Source organism: Pristiophorus japonicus, chromosome 14 (assembly GCF_044704955.1).
Source record: "Pristiophorus japonicus isolate sPriJap1 chromosome 14, sPriJap1.hap1, whole genome shotgun sequence".
Lineage (NCBI taxonomy): Eukaryota > Metazoa > Chordata > Chondrichthyes > Pristiophoridae > Pristiophorus > Pristiophorus japonicus.
In genome coordinates, this window is record NC_091990.1 from 91,084,939 (window position 1) to 91,112,075 (window position 27,137).

The window sequence follows — 27,137 nt, forward strand, 5'->3', positions numbered from 1 at the left end:
CAGTGTCGGTGGGCATTGTGTTACAGTGTCGGTGGGCAGTGTCACAGTGTCAGTGGGCAGTGTGTTACAGTGTCTGGGCAGTGTGTTACAGTGTCAGTGGTCAGTGTGTCACTGTGTCAGTGCGCAGTGTGTCACAGTTTCAGTGGGCAGTGGGTCACAGTGTCAGTGGGCAGTGGGTCACAGTGTCAGTGGCAGTGTTACAGTTTCAGTGGGCAAAGCGTGTCACAGTGTCAGTGGGCAGTGTGTCATGGTTTCAGTGGGCAGTGTCACAGTGTCAGTGGGCAGTATGTTACAGTGTCAGTGAGCAGTGTCACAGTGTCAGTGGGCAATGTCACAGTGTTAGTGGGCAGTGTGTTACAGTGTCGGTGGGCAGTGTATCACAGTGTCAGTGGGCAGTCTTACAGAGTCAGTGGGCAGTGAGTCACAGTGTCGGTGGGCAGTGTGTCACAGTATCGGTGGGCAGTGTCAGTGTCAGTGGGCAGTGTGTTAGTGTCATTGGGCACTGTCACAGCGTCAATGGGCAGTTTCACAGTGTCAGTGGGCAGTGTTACAGTGTCAGTGGGCAGTGTATTACAGTGTCGGTGGCCAGTGTCACAGTGTCAGTGGGCAGTGTGTCACAGTGTCGGTGGGCCATGTGTTACAGTGTCAGTGGGCAGTGTCACAGCGTCAATGGGCAGTGTCACAGTGTCAGTGGGCAGTATCACAGTGTCAGTGGGCAGTGTCAGTGGGCAGTGTGTGACAGTGTCAGTGGGTAGTGTCACAGTGTCAGTGGGCAGTGTTACAGTGTCGGTGGGCAGTGTGTCACAGTGTCGGTGGGCAGTGTGTTACAGTGTCGGTGGGCAGTGTCACAGTGTCAGTGGGCAGTGTGTCACAGTGTCGGTGGGCCATGTGTTACAGTGTCAGTGGGCAGTGTCACAGCGTCAATGGGCAGTGTCACAGTGTCAGTGGGCAGTATCACAGTGTCAGTGGGCAGTGTCACAGTGTCAGTGGGCAGTGTCACAGCGTCAATGGGCAGTGTCACAGCGTCAATGGGCAGTGTCACAGTGTCAGTGGGCAGTGTTTCAGTGTCAGTGGGCAGTGTCACAGTGTCAGTGGGCAGTGTGTCACAGTATCAGTGGACAGTGTGTTACAGTGTCAGTGGGCAGTGTCACAGTGTCAGTGGGCAGTGTTACAGTGTCAGTGGGCAGTGTCACAGTGTCAGTGGGCAGTGTGTTACTGTATCAGTGGGCAGTGTGTTTCAGTGTCAGTGGGCAATGTGTTACAGTGTCAGTGGGCAGTGTCACAGTGTCAGTGGGCAATGTTACAGTATCAGTGGGCAGTGTTACAGTGTCAGTGGGTAGTGTTACAGTGTCTGGGCAGTGTGTTACAGTGTCAGTGGTCAGTGTGTCACTGTGTCAGTGCGCAGTGTGTTACAGTTTCAGTGGCAGTGTTACAGTTTCAGTGGGCAAAGCGTGTCACAGTGTCAGTGGGCAGTGTGTCATGGTTTCAGTGGGCAGTGTTACAGTGTCAGTGAGTAGTGTTACAGTGTCAGTGGGCTGTGTTACAGTGTCGGTGGGCTGTGTGTTACAGTGTCAGTGGGCAGCGTGTCACAATGTCAGTGGGCAGTTTTACGGATTCAGTGCGCAGTGTCACAGTGTCAGTGGGCAGTGTCACAGTGTCAATGGGCAGTGTGTGACAGTGTCAGTGGGCAGTGTGTCACAGTGTCTGTAGTCAGTGTCTCACAGTGTCAGTGGGCAGTGTTACAGTGTCAGTGGGAAGTGTGTTACAGTGTCAGTGGGCAGTGTGGCACACTGTCAGTGGGCAGTGTCACAGTGTCAGTGGGCAGTATGTTACAGTGTCTGTGGGCAGTGTCACAGTGTCAGTGGGCAATGCCACAGTGTCAATGGGAAGTGTCACCGTGTCAGTGGGCAGTGTGTTACAGTGTCAGTGGGCAGTGTATCACAGTGTCAGTGGGCAGTCTTACAATGTCAGTGGGCAGTGTGTCACTCTGTCAGTGGGCAAAGTGTCACATTGTCAGTGGGCAGTGTGTTACAGTGTCAGTGGACAATGTCACAGTGTCAGTGGGCAGTGTCACAATGTCAGTGGGCAGTGTCACAATGTCAGTGGGCAGTGTCACAGTGTCAGTGGGCAGTGTCACAGTGTCAGTGGGCAGTGTGTTCCAGTGTCAGTGGGCAAAGTGTCACAGTGTCAGTGGGCAGTGTTACAGTGTCAGTGGGCAGTGTCACAGTGTCAGTGGGCAGTGTGTTAGTGTCAGTGGGCACTGTCACAGCGTCAGTGGGCAGTGTTAGTGTTAGTGGACATTGTTACAGTGTCAGTGGACAGTGTGTTACAGTGTCGGTGGGTAGTGTCACAGTGTCAGTGGGCAGTGTTACAGTGTCAGTGGGCAGTGTCACAGTGTCTGGGCAGTGTTACAGTGTCGGTGGGTAGTGTCACAGTGTCGGTGGGCAGTGTGTCACAGTGTCAGTGTGCAGTGTGTCTCAGTGTCAGTGGGCAAAGTGTCACAGTGTCAGTGGGCAAAGTGTCACAGTGTCAGTGGGCAGTGGCACAGTGTCAGTGGGCAACGTGTCAGTGGGCAGTGTTACAGTGTCAGTGGGCAGTGTTACAGTGTCAGTGGGCAGTGTGTTACAGTGTCAGTGGGCTGTGTGTCACAGTGTCAGTGGGCAGTGTCACAGTGTCAGTGGGCAGTGTGTTACAGTGTTAGTGGGCAGTGTTACAGTGTCAGTGGGCAAAGTGTCACAGTGTCAGTGGGCAGTGTGTTACAGTGTCAGTGGGCAGGGTGTGACAGTGTCAGTGGGCAGTGTGTCACAGTGTCAGTGGTCAGTGTGTGACAGTGTCAGTGGGCAAAGTGTTACAGTGTCAGTGGGCAAAGTGTCACAGTGGCAGTGGGCAGTGTCACAGTGACAGTGGGCAATTTGTTGTAGTGTCAGTGGGCTGTGTGTTGCACTGAGGGTGAGCAATGTGTTACAGTGAGACTGAGAGCTATGTGGATAGCACGTTTCTAGAATTGGTGACCCCGCAGATTAAGAGTGTTCAGGCAGAGAGGGTGTGGGTGACCACCAGACAGAAGAGGAGGACTAGGCAGATAGTTCAGGAGTCCATCTCGCTGTCCAACTGGTTTTCTCTTCTGAGTACCGGTGGAGGTTACGGTGCCACCGGTGAGTGCAACCAGAGCCAAGACCCCGGCACCATGGTTGGGTCAGCTGCACAGCGGGGGGAGGAAGAAGAATGGAAGAGCTATAATGGTAGGGAATTCAATCGTCAGGGAAGCAGACAGGCGTTTCTGCGGCCGCAGATGTGACTCCAGGATTGTATGCTGCCTCCCAGGGTCAGGGATGTCACTGAGCAGCAGCAGTGCACTCTGCGGGGAGAGGGTGAACAGCTACAGGTCATGGTCCATATCGGGACCAATGACATAGGTAGAAAGAGGGATGTGGTACTGCAGGCAGAGTTTAGGGAGGCAGGAGAGGGATTAAAAAGCAGGACCTCAAAGGTAGTAATCTCCAGAGTACTCCCGGTGCCACGAGCTAGTGAGTACAGAAATAGGAGGATAGAGCAAATGAATGCGTGGCTGGAGAGATGGTGCAGGAGGGAGGGCTTTAGATTCCTGAGGCATTGGGACCGCTCATGGGGGAGGTGGGACCTGTAACCCTTCACTCCCTTATCGCTCAAAAATCTGTCTATCTCCGCATTAAATCAATTCAATGACCTAGACCTCCACAGCTCTCTGGGGCAGAGAATTCCATAGATTTACAACCCTCTGAGAGTAGAATTTTCTACTCATCTCAGTTTTAAATGGGCGGCCCCTTATTCTAAGACTATGTCCCCTAGTTTTAGTTTCCCCGATGAGTGGAAATATCCTCTCTGCATCCACCTTGCTGAGCCTCCTCATTATCTTATATGTTTCAATAAGATCACCTCTCATTCTTCTGAACTCCAATGTGTATAGGCCCAACCTACTCAACCTATCCTCATAAGTCAACCCCCTCATCTACATCCACAATCTTTAGGGGGGATTTCCACTATCCTTTGTGTAAAAAAAAATGCTTTGGCAAGGTGGAAATTCTGTCTGTGACCTGAAATCCAGGCCCTTCAAAACAGTCGGCCAGGGGCCGCAAAGACTGTGGGGTCGAAAGTGCCCCCCGCACTCCACCCCCCGCCCCTGCCCCCCCATGTCATGTAATCTTATACTCTCTTTCTCATCCACTGTCAGTGGCAAACACTGGGCCACCATGGTGGGTTTCGGCTGGGCCGGTGGCCCGATACCCAAGACAAGATGCCGGGCTGCCTGTTGTTGGCCTGACCGAACCCATGGACACCATGTCAGGCCGACCTGGCAGTCGGCCGGCAATTAAAATAAGATGGTGACCGGTGCAGTACACCCTCCCCTTTAAGGGCAGACGCGGCGCCCATCCGCGGGGCAATGCTGCACGAGGCAATTTCCCACGGGTGTTGGAAGGGTGTTGCCGTCGGTTGGAAGGGGTCCGTGCATGCCCGACGGGCAAACCCGTTCCCGCCACTCCCGGCCCGGGGGAAATTTATGTCGGGCCGGCCCATCCGTCTGCCCCCGGTCGGTAAGGCTTCTCCGGGAGTGGTAATGGAGCTTAAGGAGGGGGATCATTTCCACCCCAGTGACTCAGTCGCTTTTCTGACGGCCTAGTCACTGGATTCAGGCTCTTCGACTTTAGGATTAAAAAGATTAGCTCAAGGCATCTGTGTTGGGCATTTGCAGTGGATAAAGGCACAGATCAAACACCCTGTAAAACAGTTAGACGGGCACTAATGAGGCTGCCTCGTGCTGAGGACCCTGATTGATCATCAGCAATGAGCCTATTAGCACAGTTTGAGGGTGCGTGGGTTGCTGCGGAGACGGGGCGTATAAACCAGGACCACAGCAACTGACTGCTGCCACGGCAGGCCACCCATTACTGGTGGCAACAGATTCTATTTACAGCAGAACGTGGTGCAGTGGGTGAGTGGGACAAAGATACACCTCACTGGTCCAAGGTTGTAGTTACCATTCTCTCGGCTGCCTGGCCGTTGGGACACATTCCCAAGAGGTTGTCATTCCCGGCCAGGCTATCACTCACACTGCACACATTTCAATCACCGACTTCTCCGCTGCTCTCAGGAGGTGCTCGGGTTCACACTATTCTGAGCGTGTGAAATATCGGCTCAAACAAAGCACAAACTCATAATTCTCCTGCTTCAATATTTTATTTTAAGACGTTAGTTTTCTGACCTCGCTTTCGATCCCTTTCCTGCCCTGAACCGCAGACTATTTCCTGACTAATGGAGCTGGCACCTGACTTTCTCCCAGGCTCTGCCAGCAGGAGATATTTGAGAGCGTGATCGATCGACTTACCTTATGATCTTCGCTTGTAAAGGGAACCTGCTCACTTTTGCTCAGCACTTCGTGTATGTATCATCCCCACCCTAATCTTACCCACACCCCAACCGTAACCCCACCCCGACCTGCAGCCCCCACTGCCAACCCCACCCCCACCCATAACCGCACCCCCACCTAACCCCACCACTATCCGCACCCCCCCACCGCCAACCCCACCCCCACCTACAACCCCAAGCCCCACCCCCACCCATACATCCCTCACCCCCACCTCTATCCCCACTTCCACCCTCCCCCATCCACCCTCCCCATCCCGCCCGCAACCCCCACCCCCCCATCCTCCACTCACACCCCCCCATCCTCCACTCACACCCCCATCCATAGCCCCCACCCATACACCCTCTACCCCCACCTGCAATCCACACCCATTCACCCTCCACCCCCACCCCGCACTCCCACCCTTCCGCTCCCCAATCCCCCATACACACCCCCACGCCCAGCCATACACCCGCCACCTCCACCCACATCCCCCAATCATCCCCACCTATGCCCCCCACTCCAACCCTACCACTCACACCTATCCCTAGCACCCACCCTCACTCCTACTTACCTTTCTACCTTAGCTCGACCACCCCCGCCCTCCACTGCTGCCACCCAATCAATGTTGACCTGGAGGTCCCGCGCAGGCCGCTCAGCGGCTTTACAATTGAAATAACCGCTCCAGTGCGACCAATTGAAAGGTCCCGCGCAGCTCATTAAAGGGGCCGCGCACCCCCAAAAAATTAGCGGGAACAGTGCACCCAACCCCACCCATCCCATACCCACTCCTGCCACCCAACCCCCACCTCTACCCCCTACCCTTTCAGTCCTACCGCCCATCCCAACCTTACCCTCCACAGTCAGGATCAGGATGCTAATCACCCGCTGTGTGGAATAACTCCAGCCGCTTTGGCCTAGTGGGTGGGTTCCCACATGAACGACAAATGCCGTCGGGGCTACTGATCCACTGAACCCGGTTGGACCTGCTCCACTCGGCAAATGTCACCGAGACGTGTGAGTAACAAGTGGAAATTGTGAAGCTGCCAGCAGCTGCCATCTGCCGGATGTGCTAATTAATTCACAGCGCGTTCCCATGGGAACAAAAGGTTGGATTAGTGGGCGCTGTGGGTCATTTCATCACTGACTTAAATACACATGCACAGCACTTCCTGCTCAGAGGAGCAGTGTCCTGTCGAGAATCTTGAGTAATAAGACTCAGCAAACGGGAATTAAGTGAAAAGGTAACCTGTCGTGGGTTTCCCACCTGGAACCCTAGCTCAGTGTAGAGATTTAACAGCCTACACTGCACACAGTGTGTCCTGTTACCCTGTAACCAGCCGGCACATAAAACTCATCACTAAGAAAGAAAGAACTTGCATTTATATAGTGCCTTTCATGACCTCAGGATATCCCAAAGCGCTTTTAAAATATTATCACTGTTTTAATTTAGGAAACGCGGCAGCTAATTTGCACATATCAAGGTCACACACACAGCAATGTGATAATAACTAGATAATCTGTTTTTGTTATGTTGATTGAGGGATTAAATATTGGCCAGGACACCGGGGATGATTACCCTGCTCTTCGAATAGTGCCATGGAATCTTTCAAGTCCACTTGAGAGGGCAGACGGGGCCTCAGTTTAACTTCTCATCTGAAAGACAGCTGAGCTCCACAATTGCTAATCCTTCAGCTACAGACTTCTGCAGAGCAAATTACAAAAAGGTTACAGTTTTTGATTCGTAGGAGACTTATAAGAACTACTGTTCGATTGTCAAGAGAGTCGACAGTTCTGCAAAAAACTTGAATGATTTTTCATATGAGAGACTTAGCTGTTCCATTAACTTCATTTCATAGCTCACTGAGTTAAGCCAGTGTCCAATCAACCTTCCCAATGCCACTATACCTTTCCCTAGGTACATTGACCAAGGCAGAACACAGTGTTCCAAGTGTGATCTCACTACAGCTTTATGGAGTGCCAGTGTTACTTCCTTAGGAGACTGGCGTTCTGTGGATCTACTTATACACCCTGAGGCTCTGTTTACCTTGGCAATTGCTAGCAAGCAGCCTGCCACTTTTGATGTCTGAAGTACAAGTACGCGCAGATCTGGCTCCTGCTCCACCTTATTGGATTAAGTCGAAAGAAAAATAAAGAAGCCCGCTTTAAATTGCTGCCCCAGTCTAAAACCAGGTCTTACGGAGTGACAGCCCATTATAGAAACCGCCACGATTTTCAATTCCATGCATATCGGCCAGGACACTGGGAGAACTCCCTGTTCTTCTTCAAATAGGGCTGTGGGAATATTTCACTTTGGCCTGACAGGGCAGACGGAGCCTTTCTTTAACGTCTCATCCGAAAGAGGATATCTCTGACCGTGCAGCAATCCCTTAATCCCTAGCATGCCTGAAATGAGACTCGCAAAGCGAGTGCTTTACTTGGAACTCCTACATGGCAAGTGAGCCCCAGGTGGACAGAGGAAACGTTTCAAGGACACCCTCAAAGCCTCCTTGATAAAATGCAACATCCCCCCGACACCTGAAAGTCCCTGGCCCAAGACTGCCCTAAGTGAAGGAAGAGCATCCAGGAGGGCGCTGAGCACCTCGAGTCTCATCGCCGAGAGCATGCAGAAAACAAATGCAGGCAGCGGAAGGAGCATGTGGCAAACCTGTCCCACCCACCCTTTCCTTCAATGACTGTCTGTCCCACCTGTGACAGAGACTGTAATTCCCGTATTGGACTGTTCAGTCACCTGAGAACTCACTTTTAGAGTGGAAGCAAGTCTTCCTCAATTTCGAGGAACTGCCTATGATGATGAGATTTCATACTCAAGTCTCTGGAGTGGGGCTTGAACACACAGCCTTCTGAGTGAGAGGGGAGTGTGCCACCAACTGAGCTGCGGTTGATATAATAGCATCTGTTAGTTGTGGCAGCAACATGTATCACCTTGCATTCTCCACCATCTGCAGGGTGCTCAGTGTTCCCTGGGATGACTGTTTTTGTTATGTCCTTAGATGCTCTGATAATGACTCCATGAGGCAATGTGTTGTACTTGAACTGTAGTGACCTTAGTCCTTTATTGATAACTCTAGAGTGAGGATCACACCTGGTGGTCTGCCTTTTATACTAGGCCAGGCATACCTGTACAGGTAACCTGCAAGTCTCCCACTGCTGTGCCCTCTGGTGGCACACCTTGTGATAATACAAACAGTAACCATGTAAGATACATGACATCACTCTCCCCCAAGCTTTTAGTGCAAATCGCCTCTGCATTTGACTATGCTCTGGGCTTAGCTTTATCTGATTGACCCTCGGTGGATCGTTTCAATCTTGAATGAGTGGTTGGTGTTTCGTTGGCAGTAGAGTGCTGGTGGTGCTGTTTGTGTGTGTCCCTGACCACTCCATTCTCCCTTCCCCCCCCCTCCCCCACTGCGCCACATATAGATTATGCCGGAGGCTCATTTCATTCATATACATTCAAGTCCAGAAAAACAAGTTTGCATTATATATGTGGTTCAGTTGTGAGACAAGTACATTAGACTGGTGAGATACATTATCGATACATACTGGGGATGGGTAACTGGTGCGTAAGGACAGGCTAGTGCCAGAACTGCTGGATGGTGTCCAGGCAGTCTGGTGGCAGTGCAATGCCCAGTGCTGGCAGTGGAAACCCGGTTGGCTCATGTTGCCTGCTCTCGGGGCTGTTGCCGTTGCTCCTAGTGTCGGGCAGGTTTACAGATGCCTGTGACCTCCCTGTCCTTTCCTTGTACCCTGGGTCGCTACTGCTCCCTGAGGAGCTGTCATCTAGCAGTGCACAGGGGACTGCTGACTCACTTGTCTGGGCGTTGTTTGGTTTGGGATCCTGGTTGGTCCCGGTCCCCTTTTGGAGAACTGTTGCAGGTGGCCCTTTGTTTCCCGGGTGTAACCTTGGTAGCAATGGTGTCTGGGGGCTACGCCTTAGCACAGTTTGCTCTTTCAGGCTCGTGGCGGTTGGTGCCATCGGGTGCCTGAGAGGCAGAGCCGATCAGGGGCAGGGTGTTGATACTGGTGCCGTTGCCCTCCTGAGATCGCTTGATCTGCAGCTCGTGTGTATTGGCTGCTTGTGTCCACACTCCATGGTGCATAACTCTGGTCCCAGGGACGCAGGCTACAGAGTTGGGTAGCTCGCTGTACCTGTGTGCTCCCGATGGGTGTTTGCCCGCTGCATTGGCAGTGTGCAGTTGAAATCCTACATCGCACAACGTTTCATTATTTATTGTGAATGCCCTGTAGCTCCGATCGTGATCGTACGACTTTTCCTTGCTTATTGCATGTACACAACTTTGATCATCAGTTACACATTTTACCTCTAACTCACAGTTGCTATTATATTGCTTGAGTATGTAGAACTGTCCTTTTAAGTGTGGTGGGTTGCAGGCCTCCTTTAAGAGAGCCTTGCTTTCTTTACCCCAATCCTCTTCTCCGTTTGGGGCCACGTGTTGCTCCATCAGCGCTGCACCTCGTGGTCTGGCCACCGCCATCTTTTTCTTCAGCGCCTCACCTCGTGGTTCAGGCGCCATCTTTCCTCCATCCACGATGTCAACTGTGGTGATCCTCTTCTCCCCCGGTTCTGCCACTGAAGCTGGGGAGTCACCTTTGGATCCGATTTTCTTCATCCGGAGTCCTGCCACTGGAGACTGGAAGGTGCGCTTGGATCATCCCAGCTGGATCATCTCCACGCAGTCGTGCTGAGCGGTCTGTGCCTCAGGTGCTGTGCTGGTCTGCTCTCTGGTGCCGGATCCAATCTCAGCTGAGGGCATTCTTTGCCTCTGAGCACAGAGGACATCGATCGCTGGAGGGATGAAGTCTTCCCACTTCCAATGGATCTTCTCCATCCACGTTCTTCCGAGTAGAGTTGGTCCATCACCTGCAACAATCCACAGAGGTAACTTGTGCACCGCGCCATCATGGAGTACCTTTACATACACACTACCAACGACTGAGATAAGTTCATCGGTGTAGGTGCGCAACTTTGCCTGAACCGGGACCAACTTGGGTTGTTCAGCTTGATTGTCCCATAGCCTCTCAAAGGCTTCTTGATTCATTACTCGCCCCCGTGTCCACTCCCATGAAGACTGGAACGCCATTTATCTCGACTTCCATCCTCAACAGGGAACACTCGGTGGTGCAGGTAAACATGCTATGTACCTCCCCGTGGAACTGGGCTGCCTCTCTGCCTATCGTTTTATAATCCGCGCTGGATTCATGGCCATCAGCAGACTCTTTATCGATACAGTGAGTGAGTCACATTTCTCTTACACATTCGCTGGAGGTGGCCCTTTGTGCTGCAGCCTTTGCATACATAGTCTTTAAAACAGCACTGGTGAGCCCTGTGATTCCCTCCACAACACCAGCATGGGGCTATTCGGTTAGCCCCACTTGGCGGCCTCTGAGTTAAGGGTCCCGGGGGCCTGTTATCTCTTCCCTGAGAAGGTTCGCGTTCTACAGTCCAGCCTCAAAAGTGCCACTCTGTACACAGTACTTGCCGGGTTTGAGTCTTGAGGTTGAGTCATCTGCCTAGAGCCGCAGGTCGAGGTCATGAATGCCTGGCTCACAGAGATGGCCTTCTGCAGTGTGATTGTGGTATCCACTGACAGTAGCTTATGAAGAAGGCCCTCATGGCCAATTCCAATGACAAAAATGTCCCGTAGCGCTTCGGTAAGGTGGTCGCCGAAATCACACGGTGCCGCCAGTCTCCTGAGGTCTGTAGCGTATTTCGCGATTTCCTGGCCTTCGGGCCGTGGGTGGGTGTAGAACCGGTGTTTGGTTGTGAGAATGCTTTCCTTGGGCTTGAGTTGCTCATGGATCAGTGTTACGAGCTCCTCGTACGTCTTGGTCATTGTCTTCGCTGGTGCCAGCAAGTCCCTGACGAGGCCATAGACGGTGGGCCCACAACTGGTTAGCAGGATAGCTCTGCGCTTATCAGCCAATGTGGCCGGATTGTCTCCTGCCAGGTCGTTTGTTGTGAAGAAATGGTCGAGCCTCTCCACAAAGGCGTCCCAATCATCACCATCGGCGAATTGCTGCAACATACCAAGAGTAGCTATTTTCGCGTGAAAGTCCGTGATCACGTCGCCAATTGTTATGTCCTTAGATGCTCTGATAATGACTCCATGAGGCAATGTGTTGTACTTGGACTGTAGTGACCTTAGTCCTTTATTGATAACTCCAGAGTGAGGATCACACCTGGTGGCCTGCCTTTTATACTAGGCCAGGCACACCTGTACAGGTAACCTACAAGTCTCCCACTGCTGTGCCCTCTGGTGGCACATCTTGTGATAGTACAAACAGTAGCCATGTAGGATACGTGACTGTTTTCCTAACAGTTGACCTCACACTTCTTTGACCCTCCCCCCGTCGTGTTGGTGGCTGACTGTGGGGCTGTGTCTAGAGGGAGTTCATGGGCTACCTGGGGAAATGCCTCTGAGCCCGCCACCTGATAGGTCCAGCGGGAGCTGTGGGTCTTTAAAAAAGCCTCAACATCCCAGCCTTACCTGCGAAGCGACATTTTTGAAATTTCTGTTGTCTTTTTCCTTTAGCCTTTTTTGAACCCTGAGTGTCACCTCTTCAGGGCAGGCACCCCGGGTATGTAAATGGCCCTGTACCCACAATTTAGGATAGGGTTAATGGCAGGAAAAGGCAGCAGGCAACAGTCCTGGTCTGCCTCACTTCTGTCCCCTTGGAAAGTGTTGTGTAGGCATGCCTGTTCACTATGTAATGTCTGTAACACTGTCATGCAACATTGAATGTACCCTTGTACTGTACACACTAGAGGGTGCTGTTGCTGGAGACCCAGGGGTTGCCTGCACACGGCAAGTAACCCAGTATAAAAAGGAACACACAGCTTGTTGTCAGCACTCAGGAGCTGCTAATAAAGGACTGCAGGTCTGCACAGTTTAAGTACCATACCCTGCCTCGTGGAGTCATTACTAAAGATGCCTACATACACTACAGAAAGGGTTCACAGAATCTCTAGCATCTAATTTGAATCTTTAATAAACTTTGCTTCACAAAAGCTGTCCAGGTGCACATTAGCTCAGCATTACCCATTCCTTTGTAACACAGAGGTTGGGTGTCAGAGGACATTAATATATAATACTGGCATTTACCACCATTGTGCCTTTAACATGTCTTGATTGACATATCTGTCTCCAGGGAAATCTTAGGCTGCGAATAATAATAACTGTGACCATATTTTTAGCTCAGTTAGCTGAACTGGAGTTACATCATGACAGTGGGCTGGAATTTGATAGACCCAAAGCACTCATATTGCGGTAATCCAAAGTTTAGTTGAAGAGTTCTATGAAAGGGTTTTATTATTTGGGTTTTATTATTTAGGTTTCAGTAAATAGTTTTAAGTCAGTGTGTAGTTTGTTGCTATTTTACCTGCTGCTCTATTTTGCATCTGTATAAATTTATTGTTTACAATAAACACAATTCATGGTTTTAGCTTGAAGTATACAATCTGTCATATATTTGGTGTTTTAATCATCTCAGAGCAATCAGGAGAGTAAAGTGGGCACCCTGTATATCTTTCTAGATTGTAACTCGAGGAAAGCATATTTCTGCAGCATGCTGATCCATTCACCCCGTGCACATGGTGTATATGTGATGGATCCTGGGAAGCATGTGAACACCCACAGTAATTGCCTTATTGCTGCGAGTTTTGGGAGAAGCCCAGATTGTAAGGTTGCCGTCTTTCAGATGAGATGTTAAACTAGGGACCTGCTCAAGTGCATGTTGAATATTCCTCTATTCGAAGTAGAGGAGGGTATTCTCTCAGTCTCCTGCCAAAAATTCCTCCCCTGACCAATAGATTTTACTAGTCATTTGTATCCTTGCTGTTTGTGGGATTTTGCTGTGTTCAAAACAGCTAATTATTTACCTATTTTAACAACAGTCAAGCATTTTGAGAGGTTTCTGAGAGACATAATAAGGTGCTATATAAATGCAAGACATTTCCTTATGTCAGCTGAGTGAGGGGTCAGATTGTTACTGTGCTTTTTGGACACTGTAATACATAACGATTGCTGGCTGGGGTTAATGGTGTCCAGTCAGGGAGCTGGGCCTATCGAAATGAGCTATTCCATCTGCAGCCATAGGGGGTGTTAGCGTCATTTGTCCTCTATCTGCCCACTTGCAAATGACTATTGGCATCTTTAAGTAATATCCAACTCCCTCACACATTCATTTGTCCTGCACAACTTTATGTCACTCGCAAGTGCAACGTCGTCAACATTCATCATCAGAATCATTCATTCACCATCATTCACCATCATCGTCAATCGAGTATCATTGGAGCACCTATGACTGTCCTCTGCATCTCGTTATTCATCATGCGTAATAGAAATTCTTCAATGGAAATTTCTATATTGTACTTAATCTTTTTATCTCCATGTTTTGGTTCCCAGAATAATTCTGGAACCACTTCCTCTTTTGCCGTGAAGCAATGGCCAACAAGATCATGATCATTCGGACTGTTCAGATCACTGAGATGCCAGTGGTGACAGCTGCCCTGTTAGCCACTATCTATAACTTTATTCATTGTCATTGACCATCAGATCAGGAGCACTGTTAACCCTCGATAGCTGAGTTTTTATAATTCATGGAAATAATTTGATGAGCATGTTAGTGGTTACTAGCGATTACAGACTAATAAAAACTTTATCTGCTCCCAATTATCTGGAATATGCATTCAGAGTTTTGAATTTATAGAGTTCATTGTGCTATTGAGGGGTCAGGACATTGCAATCACTTAAATATAATTATACCCTTATCGGATCCAAGTTATAAATGCATTTAATGACCTCATGCACTCTCTGTGATTGTAAACACGGAGGCATTGTGTTTGTATCATTCTCATCTTTATAATGAGAATGGCAATAGAATGTTGAGGAAGACCCTACTGAATTTCCACACTGTATTGAAATGGTGATAAGGGAGAAATACGGTCAGATTGTGAGTGTGAGTTCCATATATACACAGACAGTGCGAGACCACAACAAGTTATGTGCTTTATTGGAGAGGGTGCTCTAGTTCATGGTCTTTCTTTAATGAAGAAGAATCCAGGACTTTATTTCCAAACCGTAGCAATTTCAGCAATGCGGTGATAGTAATGCTCACTAAAGCCAATTAATGCATTCACACCAGACTGGTTATCGTGAGCAAGGGCTGTAACCACGCTGATTATAGTGAGCAAGAGCTATAACCACACTGATTATAGTGAGCAAGAGCTGTAACCACGCTGATTATAGTGAGCAAGGCCCAGTGAGCTGTCACACTGTAATATTCACTCTAGCGTCCAGAAGGTCATTGCCAAGCCTCTGATTGAGAGAGATCAGAAGTGTGAAAGGTGTGGGGAGTGGTGGGTGCTGTTCCATGGGGACATCACTCCACGGCATCACTCACTGACACTCTTGTGTCCTGTGTCAGCCCACTGGTTGTATATATAGTTGATTAAGGTGGATAGTTTGACCATTCTGCGGCCTGTTGAGATGTGGCCCACTTCAGCTTGTTTTATGGTGCTGCTCTGGTGATTTTGCCCTTTTACAAGCATCTGGTTAGGTGTGTGTTTACAAAACCTGGAACTAACAGGAGAGCGAAAAGGGAGAACAAAGAGATGATAAAACGCCAACCGACATTCTGATGAGTATTTGTGAAGCACAAGTGATCATTCAGTCAACGGACTAAATTGTCAGGTCCAGATTAATGCATTCCTCATCTGGGGAATCTTAGAGAATGTGAGTGATAGATTCCAACCTGCCCTTCCGCTTGTTTCCCTTGTAGCAAGGTGTTAATTATTTAAACTAATTGGGACCAGGTCTGTTTGAATATCTAAAAATTCAGTGGAAAAACATATGTGCCCCTATAATGTGCCATATGTGCCCCTATAATGTGCTATGTATGCCCCTATAATGTGCCATATGTGCCTTGTGTGCCCCTATAATGTGTTATGTGTGCCCCTATAATGTGTTATGTGTGCCCCTATAATGTGCCATATGTGCCCCTATAGTGTGCCATATGCGCCCTTATAATATGCCATATGTGCCCCTATAATGTGCCATATGTGCCCCTATAATATGCCATATGTGCCCCTATAATGTGCGATATGTGCCCCTATAATGTGCCTTGTGTGCCCCTATAATATGCCATGTGTTCCGACTGCTGTCCCTTCACTGCCCATCCCTTTCTCTGCAATGGTAAGGAATGGAAAATACAGGTTTTTCCTGTTCTAGGATTCTGAGGTTGAAGGTTATATCTGATCGAATTGTACAATTGCCATACACTAATCCGGCCCGTTTGAAAAAGAAATTCTCAGGAACCCAGCATCATTCCAACTGGCTACTGGGATGGCGGGGATAGGAAACAGAAACAAGTGAGGGAGCGCTGTCCCGAGGTTGGGTTCCAGGTGGGTTCTTGAGGCCAGTGTGGATCAAACTCCCCAGTTCCTCCTCCCTCCCTGTGGAGCAGTGCCTCACCTTAGTCCTGATATCAGGAGGCCCCAAACCTGTGTATCACCTCTCCGTGCCACAGTGCATAAGTGACGTGCATCTTAAGAAGAGCGTAAATTGACCTCAAGTTCAGCAAGCTTTTTATATGCGACATTAGGACTTGAAATGAAGAAAATCCCTGGGGCGTCCTTTCAGTGCGCTGCTATTTCTATGTCTTTCGCTCCTCTTTATTCAAAATGACTTCATTCAAATGATCCGATAATTCAAATGTGTTATTAACTGCGAAATAAAAACACTTTGGAATGATCAGGAGCAGACTGCAATTGAGGCTTTGTGTGATTGGCTTCTTTCCTTACTGGGAGCATACAGTCACGGCATGTTGGCTGGAACGAGTGGGCCCTCCAGCTCCCGCACAGCAAGGAGCATGTGCAAGAGGCAAGGAATGCCTTATCACACATGGCACTATGAGACCTTGCAAGGAGCTTGCAATGGTGTTTCAATCTAAGCTTTAAGTCTTCCTTCGCTGCCTCGGAGAGCTGTGGAAGCTGGGTCATTGAATAAATTTAAGACAGAGATAGACAGTTTCTTAACCAATAAGGGGATAAGGGGTTATGGGGAGCGGGCGGGGAAGTGGAGCTGAGTCCATGATCGTATTAAATGGCGGAGCAGGCTCGAGAGGCCGCGTGGCCTACTCCTGCTCCTATTTCTTATGTTCTTTCAACACTTATATTCAAAGTAGGGTTGCCAGTCCTCCAGGATTGTCCTTGAGTCTCCAGGAATCGAAGATTGATCCCCAGGATACTGCTGCGATTGACCTGAGGAGAAAAATCATCGGGCCATTAAAAAAATATATACTTTTTAAAATTTTCTTTGAAAATTTTTGTTTGTTAGTAATAAAAGTATTGGAGATGAGAAAAAAAAAAGCTGTTTGACTGAGAGTCATCCAATCAGGTAACAAAGAGTTTGCATTTCAACTGGTGTGAAAGGTGGTGGGCCGTGAGGGCGGACGTGTCGGGCAACCAATGGTGGAAACGTGGGGGTCGGGGCAGTTGGAGGCGGCAGGCCACGTGATGAAACCGCCAGGAATACATCCAGGGTTGGCAAACCCAGTTCAAAGCAGCAGTGAAACGTAGCGCGTTCACACGACGTTATCTAGCCACCCATCTCACAGCTGCGTACACATTCTCCATATTCCAAATAGCATCTGGACTGTCTCTTTCTCCACACCCTCCCCCCCCTCCATGTTAATGCCCATCTATAGGTTCTCCCGTGTTGCATAGCAACTGCTGTCTGAGAGGGAGGAAGGCAGATGGCTGCTCTCAGGCTTCTTAGCAACAACGAGGCTGTGTGGAGTCGCATGAGAGCTGAGCTGGCCGACTAGCCCTCTGTCTGTGTCCCCCCCACACAAACCCCGCCCCCTCCTCCCCACCCCACACTCCCCACACGCTGGGGAGAGTGGCTCCAGCTGGCTGAGGTGTTGAACCCACCATGGTGTCTTTTTGACACATTTTTTGGACGCGGTTTGCCAACGAATAGTAAGTAAGGTCAGCTCTGAGAGCTCTGTTAGGCCACGTGAGACTGGCTAATTGGACAGTTTTAAATGGAGGAACGTCCTGTTCCCAGTGCAACTGCCAGGACTGCCTTCCCTTTGAAATTAGGCAGAGGGCCTTTTTACGGCTTATTTAAAAAGGCTCCTCGTGCTCAGAGTTCTGATCAAGGCTCGTACAGCAGTAGCAAAACAGAAGTTTTCAGAAGGGGGTTGTGTGTAGACAGTGAGGACGCTAAATTAGACATGCCAAGTGACTATTGGAAACAGAAGGCTGCACTGGTCCCTGGAATAGCTCATCACAGGCCCATGTGATGTGTGGAGTGGGGTATTCAGCCAGGGACCTCATGGTACGATCCATCGCCTGTTCAAACATGCACAAATATGAAGATTTAGACTCTTCCAACACAAATATTGTTGGTGGCACATTGCTGTCAGTGAAAGAACCCTCATAAAACAATCTCTGAATGAGAAGGATAGGGCAGCTCATTCACCGGACTCCAGGGATTGTTAGTACAGGCATTTCTGCCATGGTGTTGTGCGGAGAGCTCCAGCCTCCACAGAGCACTTTATACATTTCTACTTTCCTTCTCGTTTGAAAATATTCATTGGTTTTCACACCACAGAGAGAGTAAAGAGCACAAAGGGTACAAGAGAGAACACTGCATGTTTTATGCAAGATGCTTCATATTGTCGGGGTGCGGTCGACAATACTTGCCACTCACTGGCGGTAGCAGAACTTCACATTTTCACCTGTTTTGTGGATTACCAACCAGTTAATCCTGCATCACTACTGCCAGAGGGAGACTGACACTGGGTGGGAATTGTGAACGGGGAGTGTGACACTTGGTGGGAATAGTGAATGGAGAGTGTGACACTTGGTGGGAATTGTGAATGGGGTGTGTGACATGGTGAGGGAATTGTGAATGGGCAGTGTGACACTGGGTGGGAATTGTGAATGGGGAGTGTGACATGGTGTGGGAATTGTGAATGGGCAGTGTGACACTGGGTGGGAATTGTGAATGGGGAGTGTGACATGGTGTGGGAATTGTGAATGGGGAGTGTGACACTGGGTGTGTGTGTAAACATTGAGTGTGACACTCGGTGTGAGTGTAAATATTGAGTGTGACACTCGGTGTGAGTGTAAATATTGAGTGTGATGCTACACTGGGTGTGTGTGTAAACATTGAGTGTGACGCTGGGTGTGAGTGTAAACATTGAGTGTGACACTTGGTGTGAGTGTAAACTGGTGTGTTGTTGCACTCTCCAACTAATCAATGTCCCTGTCAATTTTTCCTGTAACCTCATGAATGCAAGCATTACACAAATTGTAAATGTGCAAATAATTCAATGTTTACCATGTCAGGGTTGTTATTTTCAGTTTCCATGTTTCCTTTTCTGATGGCCCTTGACAGTCCTGGCTCATTTGCCTGCTAGTTGCTATGGTTTCAGTAAGAAAATACTTTAGGTCTTCTTTTCCATGTTAATGTGAAGGCAAAATGTATTCACATCCTGAACATGAACATGGAAAAGAAGACCTAAAGTATTTTCTTACTGAAACCATAGCAACTAGCAGGAAAAGGGGTGTGTCATGGAAACACTAGTGTTTTTCCCCATTGGTCTCATTTCTTCTTGTTTTCTCCTTCTCTGGACAGAGGCTGATGGTGGACTTTGGTCCCTGGGTCCGGACCTGACCCATATCATGATCAAGCAGGAGCCGAACCTGCTGTCAGAGCCCTGTCACGCCTCCCCATCCACACAGATATCAGCTCTTTCTGGACAACACCTGACCTCCGCTCCACTGTCAAACTCCACTGAAGAACCGGTAAGTCGGAAGAGACTGTGAAAGTGCAAAGGGCAGAGGTTTCATTCTCAGGGTCCCTCTCACAGAAAGTGCCTCTGGCCCGTTGTAAAGCAGCAGCCTTCTTAACACCACAGGAAGCTTGTACCTTGTCCCATGAGTCTCCCTTTCAGCATTGCTACATTATACCCATGTCACGTCTGTCTTCCTGCCACAACAGGCTATATTATATCCCTGTCCCATTATACCCTCATCCCATCAGTCTTTCCTGCACGGACAGGTGCATTAAGAACATAAGATCATAAGAAATAGGAGCAGGAGTAGGCCATTTGGCCCCTCGAGCCTGCTCCGCCATTCAATAAGTTCCTGGCTGATCTTCGACCTCAACTCCACCTTCCTGCACTATCCACATATCCCTTGATTCCCTTAATATCCAAAAATCCAATGATCTCTGTTTTGAATATACTCAACAACTGAGCCTCCTCGGCTCGCTGGGGTAGAGAATTCCAAAAATTCACCACCCACTGAGCGAAGACATTGCTCCTCAACTCAGTTCTAATTGGCTGACCCCTTATTCTGAGACTGTGACCTCTGGTTCTAGACTCCCCAGTCTGTTGAAATATCTTCCCTGCATCTACCCTGTCAAGCCCTGCAAGAATTGTGTATGTTTCAATACAATTGTAACATCAGTGTCCTTATCAGGACTGGCACATTATACAGTCATAACTTCAGTCTCTGCTTTGAGATCGGCAGATTACACCCTTGCCTCACAGGTTTCCCCATCAGCACGAGAGGAACATGCACTCTCCCACTGGACAATAATTTGAGAAATGTAGCTGTCATTTTAAATATATACAAGTGTGACGCCCGAAATCCGGAAACCTCGAGACCAAGGCCATTCCGGATTCCGGGTATTTCCAGAGTTCGGAACGCCTATATAAATGACTTGGATGAAGAGACCGAGTATAATGTAGCCAAGTTTGTTGATGATACACAGCTGGGTGGGAAAGCAAATTGTGAGGCAGACACAAAAAATCTGCAAAGGGATATAGACAGGCTAAGTGAGGGCAAAAATTTGGCAGATGGAGTATAATGTCGGAAAATGTGAGGTTATCCACTTTGGCAGAAATAATAGAAAAACAAATTATAATTTAAATGGAGAAAAATTGCAAAGTGCTGTAGTACAGAGGGACCTGGGGGTCTTTGTGCATGAAACACAAAAAGTTAGTATGCAGGTACAGCAAGTAATCAGGAAGGCAAATGGAATATTGGCCTTTATTGCAAGGGGGATAGAGTATAAAAGCAGAGAAGTCCTGCTACAACTGTACAGGGTATTGGTGAGGCCACACCTGGAGTACTGCGTATAGTTTTGGTCTCCGTATTTAAGGAAGGATATATTTGCATTGGAGGCTGTTCAGAGAAAGTTCACTAGGTTGATTCCGAAGATGTGGGGGCTTGACTTATGAAGAAAGGTTGAATATGTTTGGCCTATACTCACTGGAGTTCAGAAAAATGAGAGGTGATCTTATCGAAACATATAAGATAATGAGGGGGCTCGACAAGGTGGATGGAGAGAGGATATTTCCACTCATAGGGGAAACTAAAACTAGGGGACATAGACTCAAAATAAGAGGCCGCCCTTTTAAAACTGAGATGAGGAGGAATTTCTTCTCTCAGAGGGTTGTAAATCTGTGGAATTCGCTGCCCCAGAGAGCTGTGGAGGCTGGGTCATTGAATATATTTAAGGTGGAGATAAGCAGATTTTTGATCCGTTAGGGCCGCCGGAGGTTGGGCTGCCAGAGGTCAGGAGAGGCCGGAGGGGGTCAGGCGGCTGGAGGTCATGGGGACATCGAGCAGCCGGAGATCGGAGGCAGGTCGGGCTGAGGCCAGAGAGGGAGGTCGGGCTGCCGGAGGTCGGTGGAGGTCGGGCCGGGGGAGGTCGGACTGAGGCCGGGGGGGATCGGGCCGAGGCCAGGGGAGGTCGGACTGAGGCTAGGGGAGGTAGGGCCGGGGCCGGGGGGAATTGGGCCGAGGCCGGGGGAGGTCGGACTGAGGCCGGGGGAGGTAGGGCCGAGGCCGGGGGGGATTGGGCCAAGGCCGGAGGTCGTGCCGAGGCCGGGGGGGGGGGATCGGGTCGAGGTCAGTCGAGGTCGGGCCGAGGCTGGGGGAGGTAGGGCTGAGGTGGGGGGAGATCGGGCCAAGGCCGGGGGTGGCCAGAGGTGAGGCCGGGGGAGGTCGGGCCGAGGTCAGTCGAGGTCGGGCCAAGGTCGGGGGAGTCTGGTTTCCAGAACATTCCGGATTCCGGAACTCTGGATTTTTGATGTCACACCTGTATACATTGTTGCGGTGATCACCAGGCCCTAGCCAATAACAATTCCCCACATAATCTGACATGATTTACCCGATAATAAGTATCAACCTTCTGTGCTGCTGGACAGTAGCAGGCGACTCCGAGCCGATAACCCCCCCCCGCCATGCAGTGAGCTCCTGAACTCGCCGCCACTCTACTGGGAGGCCTGGCTCCTCCTCGGAGTGAGTGTCGTGATACCAGCGCCTGATCATTCTAACGCCGACTGACAAGAGCAGGCCGGGGAACCTGCCTGGCCCTCTTGTCCTTGGATAACGGCCTGTGTTGGAGCGGGCTGGACGTGGAAGAGGCAATAGACAATCGACAATAAAGACATTTAAAGTGGAGACTGAGTTGCTCCAAGGAGGTCTGTCCGATCTGCCTGCACTTCTTTCATCTTCACCGTGATGTTTTTGTTTCCTCACAGGCCCAGACAGAACCAAGCACAGTGCCTCAAATCAAAATAGAACCCAAAGATCTCAATCAGTTCCTCAATGTCCACACAGGTAGGAAATTAAACATGGACAGCAACAGTTGACAGGACAATCTCCAGTAACAGGGGGGAACAGTCCATTATTGGGATTTATTGCACACGTCTGACTTGGTGTCAGCTGATGCTCAGTTGGTAACACTTCCGTTTTTCGTTCAGAGATCTGTGGGTTCAGAGACTTGAGCATATAATCCAGGCTGGCCCTTGCAGTGCTGCGCTGTCAGAGGTGACATCCTTCAGATGACACCGAGGCCATCTGAAACCGACGCCCCGTCTGCTCTCTCAGGTGGACATAAAAGATCCCATGGTACTATTTTGAAGAAGAGCAGAGGAGTTCTCCCAAGTTCTGGCCAATACAGTGTTTAGCAGGAAGGTTCCCCGATCTGTGCAACTACAGCGGAAAATCAGTGGCTATAACTGGGATTACCAACTCAGGCTGGACATACTGCTGGAGGTTTCATCATACGAACTCCCGCCTCCAATCAACCCGCCCGGGCAAACTGCCTTTTTTCCCTCATCTCCAATATATTTATAATTAATAAACAAAAGTGTTAAAAGAAAATGAAATAAACCAAATCATTTTTTAATGCCTCTATGCTTCTTCCCCTGAGTTGCTCACAGCAGTGGCCTGGAGATTAATATTTAATCCCTGGTGACTGCAGGACAGTCCTGGAGGGTCAGCAACCCGAGATATATCATAGAATCATAGAATTATAGAAATTTACAGCACGGAAGGAGGCCCATTGTGTCCGTGCCGGCCGACCAAGAGCTATCCAGCCTAATCCCACTTTCCAGCTCTTGGTCCGTAGCCCTGCAGGTTACGGCATTTCACGTACACATCCAAGTACTTTTTAAAAAAGGTGAGGGTTTCTTTTAGGCAGTGAGTTCCAGACCCCCACCACCCTCTGGGTGAAGAAATTTCCCCTCATATCTCCTCTAAACCTCCCCCCAATTACTTTAAATCTATGTCCCCTGGTTGTTGACCCCTCTGCCAAGGGAAACAGGTCCACTCTATCCAGGCTCCGAATAATTTTATACACCTCAATCAGGTCTGCCCTCAGCCTCCTCTGTTGCAAAGAAAACAGACTCACTGGCATATCACTGGCAATTGAACTCACTGCTGGAAAAATGTGGGGCAACCCCACCCCCCCACCCCAACCCCTGGAATCTGAGGAAATAAAACACCAAGATCAGACAAGCTTGGGGTGACAGCCAGCACACTGTGCTAGCTGCTGCTCCATTGTAGGCCCCAGCCCTTCGAGTGAGAACCCTCCAGTGCTATGCCATTCATTGGCCAAAGCTGTATCTGTTTCTGACCGTTCTCATTTGCTAACTCCAATTTCCTGGTTAATCAGTGACTGAAGGTACTTCGGCTCACTCTGAATGCCAGTGTCAATCTTCTGCTGCTTGTTTATCGTGGTCTCTCCACCTGCGGTAATGATGACCCGTCTATAACTGCTCGTGTCCCAGCATCCATCAGGTGTGGTCAGGAGTGAGCGAAGGCCTCAGGCTTCTATACACGGGCACTGCTCCACGATGGATACTCAGCTCCCCCGCCCACCTCCACCCCACCCACCCCCCAGACGTGACACGGGGGCTGAGTGATGCTGGGCCATAGGGCCTGGCGAGCCCACGCTCGACCTTGCCATCTCAGTGCTTGATCACTCAGCCTAGCCGCATTAAGAAGCGCAGTGGAAAGCTGGAGGTTGCTTCAGTCCATTCGTGTTTTTGACTCCTTACCAGCTTCCTTCGGAATGTGAAGCAGCTATCAATTCTGAAAGTCAAAGAAACGTGTTTTGTGGGATGAAAATAAAACTGCTGGGGGAGAATGTTTGCCCGGCATACAGTCTGGCGAAATGGAGCTTTAAACCACGTTTGTGTTTTCCTACTTATCGTGTGGATTCCCCGCCCAGTAGTCATAATGTTCACTCTGCCTCTCTGAATTTCTGAGGGAGCAACTGGCTCTCCTGTGTCTGGGCTCCTTCCCGTACCAAGTACCGACTCCAGCTGACAGGGTGAGCGGGATCCAGCGGCCAGGCCTCCGCCGGTGGCGTTCTGAAGATGGCCATGGTGTGGGGGAGCATGGGTGTGAAGCTGTGCCCCAGCGCGTGCGGTGCAGAATGTGGGAGCTCGGTTGCACGGTGCCACCCCACCCTGCGAGTGCTGGCAGCCATTACATCCCCTTGATGAGTTCACCATCTCGGTCACGGCTATCGTGTGACAGGGGGCCCAGACATCTCTTCTCCCAACCACCCCCTTGACGTACCTCCCGATGGCTGACTGCAGGGGCTAGCGTCAGCAGAGGCCCAGGACAGGCCACTGCCCTTGGGCAAGGCCCAGGTGTGGAGACGTTGTGGTGCATCTGCCGATTTGATTTGATTTTCGATACACTATTTATTTTCAGATTGTGCAAAAGCCTTTCGTAAGAACATCAGAATTAGGAGCAGGAGTAGGCCATTCGGCCCCTCGAGCCTGCTCTGCCACTTAATGAAATCATGGCTGATCTTCTACCTGAACTCCACTTCCCTGCACTGTCCCGATATCCCTTGATTCCCTTAATATTCAAAAATCTATCAATCCCTGTCTTGAATATACTCAATGACCCAGCCTCCACAGCCCTCTGGGGTAGAGAATTCCAGAGATTCACCATCCTCTGTGAAGAAATTTCTTCTCATCTCAATCCTAAATGGCTGACCCTTTATTCTGAGACTGTGACCCCCCCTGGTTCTAGACTCAAGACTCTAGGCTTTCTATTGTGAACGCTTCATAAGTGCAATGGCTGTCGGGGTATAGTGGCATACCCGGGGCACTGCATTTGAGAAGATTGTTCAAAACCACGTGACCTGACTAACTCTCATCCTGGCTAGTGGGGAGTTCTGCGTGCCCCACCCCTTTTCCCCACCCTCGCCCTTTGACCCCAGCTGTTTGGTGTATAATTGCTGTGAACCATGACCTGACTTCTCTTTGCTTCCTGTTTCCCGACAGATGTTCAGCTGCCGCCCACGCCTCCCAGCAGCCACAGCAGCGACAGCGATGGCTCCCAGAGTCCTCGGTCCCTCCCTCCGTCCAGCCCAGCCCGACCACAGGCTCGTTCGTCCACCGCGATTTCTTCATCCCCTCTGCTCACAGCTCCTCACGTATGTCTGAAGATGCAAACGTTAGCATATAACTCGGGCAGCCAATAACGTTAGCAGCAAGGATCTGGGGAGTGTAAGCCTCTGAGAGTAGGTCTCGGAATATTTACGTTATGTGGGCCAGAGTATGTATAACAAAAACTTCAGTTTGTTTCTATTCCGTTTTCGACAGCTCTCTCAGTTCTTTTATGAAGTTTACACTTTGCCCCGTCGCTCGGCCCCTCCCCCGCTAATCACTGGTCGAGTCGAGAAGCCGCTCACCTGTTACCTGGCCTTTATGCCTTGGCTCACTGATAGCACTCTCATCTCGAAGTCAGAAGGTCGTGGGTTCAAGTCACACTCTAGAGACTTGAGCACACGATCACTCCAGTGCAGTGCTGAAGGAGTGCTGCACTGTCGGAGGAATCACCTTTCAGATGAGATGTTAAAATGAGGCCCTGCCTGTCCTCTCAGTTGGATGTAAAAGATCCCATTTCGAAGAAGAGATGGGAATTCTCTCCAGTGTCCTGGCCAATATTTATCCTTCGACCAACACCTAAAACATTATCTGGTCATTAACAGATACCAGTTTGCGGGAGCTTGCTGTGCGTAAATTTGCTGCCCAGTTTTCTACATTACAACAGTGACTACACTTCAAAAGTACTTCATTGGCTGTAAAGCGTTTGGGACATCCTGAGGTAGTGAAAAGCGGTATATAAATGCAAGTCTTTATATTTTTTCAATCCACTGGGATCTGAGCTCCAGGGATATTCCAGTCTCTCAGTGCGGGCTGAGAGAGAGGAGAAAGCAGCCAACGAAAACATGGTTGAAGGATTGTAACAGTGGAGGGAAATTATTTGTGGATGTCAGGGAGGAGAGAGAAATAGAACTTTATTGCAAAGAAAATAGACACGGCATCAGAGGCCTTTGAAGTAGCAGGCAATGTTATTCATTAAATGGAAGGTGATCTGAACCAAGCTGGAACTTATTCTACAAGAAGTGTTTCACTTGGATCATGTCTGCATCAGACCATGTTTACCCACTAGTGTTTATGTGTGTGGGGTGGGGGAAGTGGGTTACATGGAGATTTACTGTGTTAGTACAAGGTGTTTAAGCATTTACTCCTCAATAAATGCCAGCAAACAATGGAATAACCTTAATGTCAGTTTGATTGATTGAATTAATTTATTTTATACAATTTATACATCTTTTACAATTCCCGAGCTCTGCTTTCTATCCAAAACCTTATACGCTTTACTCTATTTTCCCTGGCTGGAGTTGAGCGTCTTGCTGGGGCCCGTTCCGTAGGCTGCGCCCACCCCTCGGAAGCTCAGCTATGTCGATGTTACTCCTGCGTGAGCCTTGTCGGTGAGTGTCAGGAGGACTGTTCGGCCTTGGGAGGGGTTCACAGCCCAATCCGATTCCTTCCTTCCACGTGTACCTCCAGCGGGCTCCAAGGGCGGAATCCCTGGCTGATTTACCTCTCCTTAACCCAGGGCAGCAGGGACATCACCACTCCCTAGATCGGAGATTGAACTCGGGGCTTTCCTGATCTGCATCTTTCACCCCGTCACTGGGCCTGTTTGGATGGACCAATAAAGGTGACACTAAGCTGCCCCAGAGTCACTCAGCAAGAATCAGCACAACACGTGCTGCTTCCCCTGGCCGGAGAGTCTAGAACTGGGGGTTATTGTATAGGCCTGGAAATCCTGACCTCCCCGGGTCCGTACGGAGTGTCTATGGACCCGGGAAGGCATCGCAAAAGCCGGTTTTCAGTGCACAATGTGCATGTGCTGAAAGCCAGCTTTTCCGATCTGTCAAGCTTCAGCTTGACAGATCCTCCACATCTCGGGAGCGAGGACATTTGCAAGGGCAAGATTGAGGGATTTACCCATATCTTGCCCAGGAAATGTCCTCAAAACTCTTGCGCCTGATAAAATCATAGCCTATTTTTACAGGCGTCAGAGTTT

At 49.6% G+C, this 27,137-nt stretch overlaps 1 protein-coding gene across 1 annotated transcript in view; it reads left to right on the top strand.

Moving 5' to 3' along the window:
* creb3l1 (cAMP responsive element binding protein 3-like 1) overlaps nucleotides 1-27,137 on the top strand; it is a 219,579-nt gene that overhangs the window by 164,906 nt on the left and 27,536 nt on the right. Inside the window, exons 3-5 of the mRNA XM_070898733.1 lie at nucleotides 19,072-19,241; nucleotides 21,992-22,070; nucleotides 25,040-25,191. Coding sequence (XP_070754834.1) covers nucleotides 19,072-19,241; nucleotides 21,992-22,070; nucleotides 25,040-25,191 — 401 coding nt within the window. The remainder of the gene's footprint in view (nucleotides 1-19,071; nucleotides 19,242-21,991; nucleotides 22,071-25,039; nucleotides 25,192-27,137) is intronic.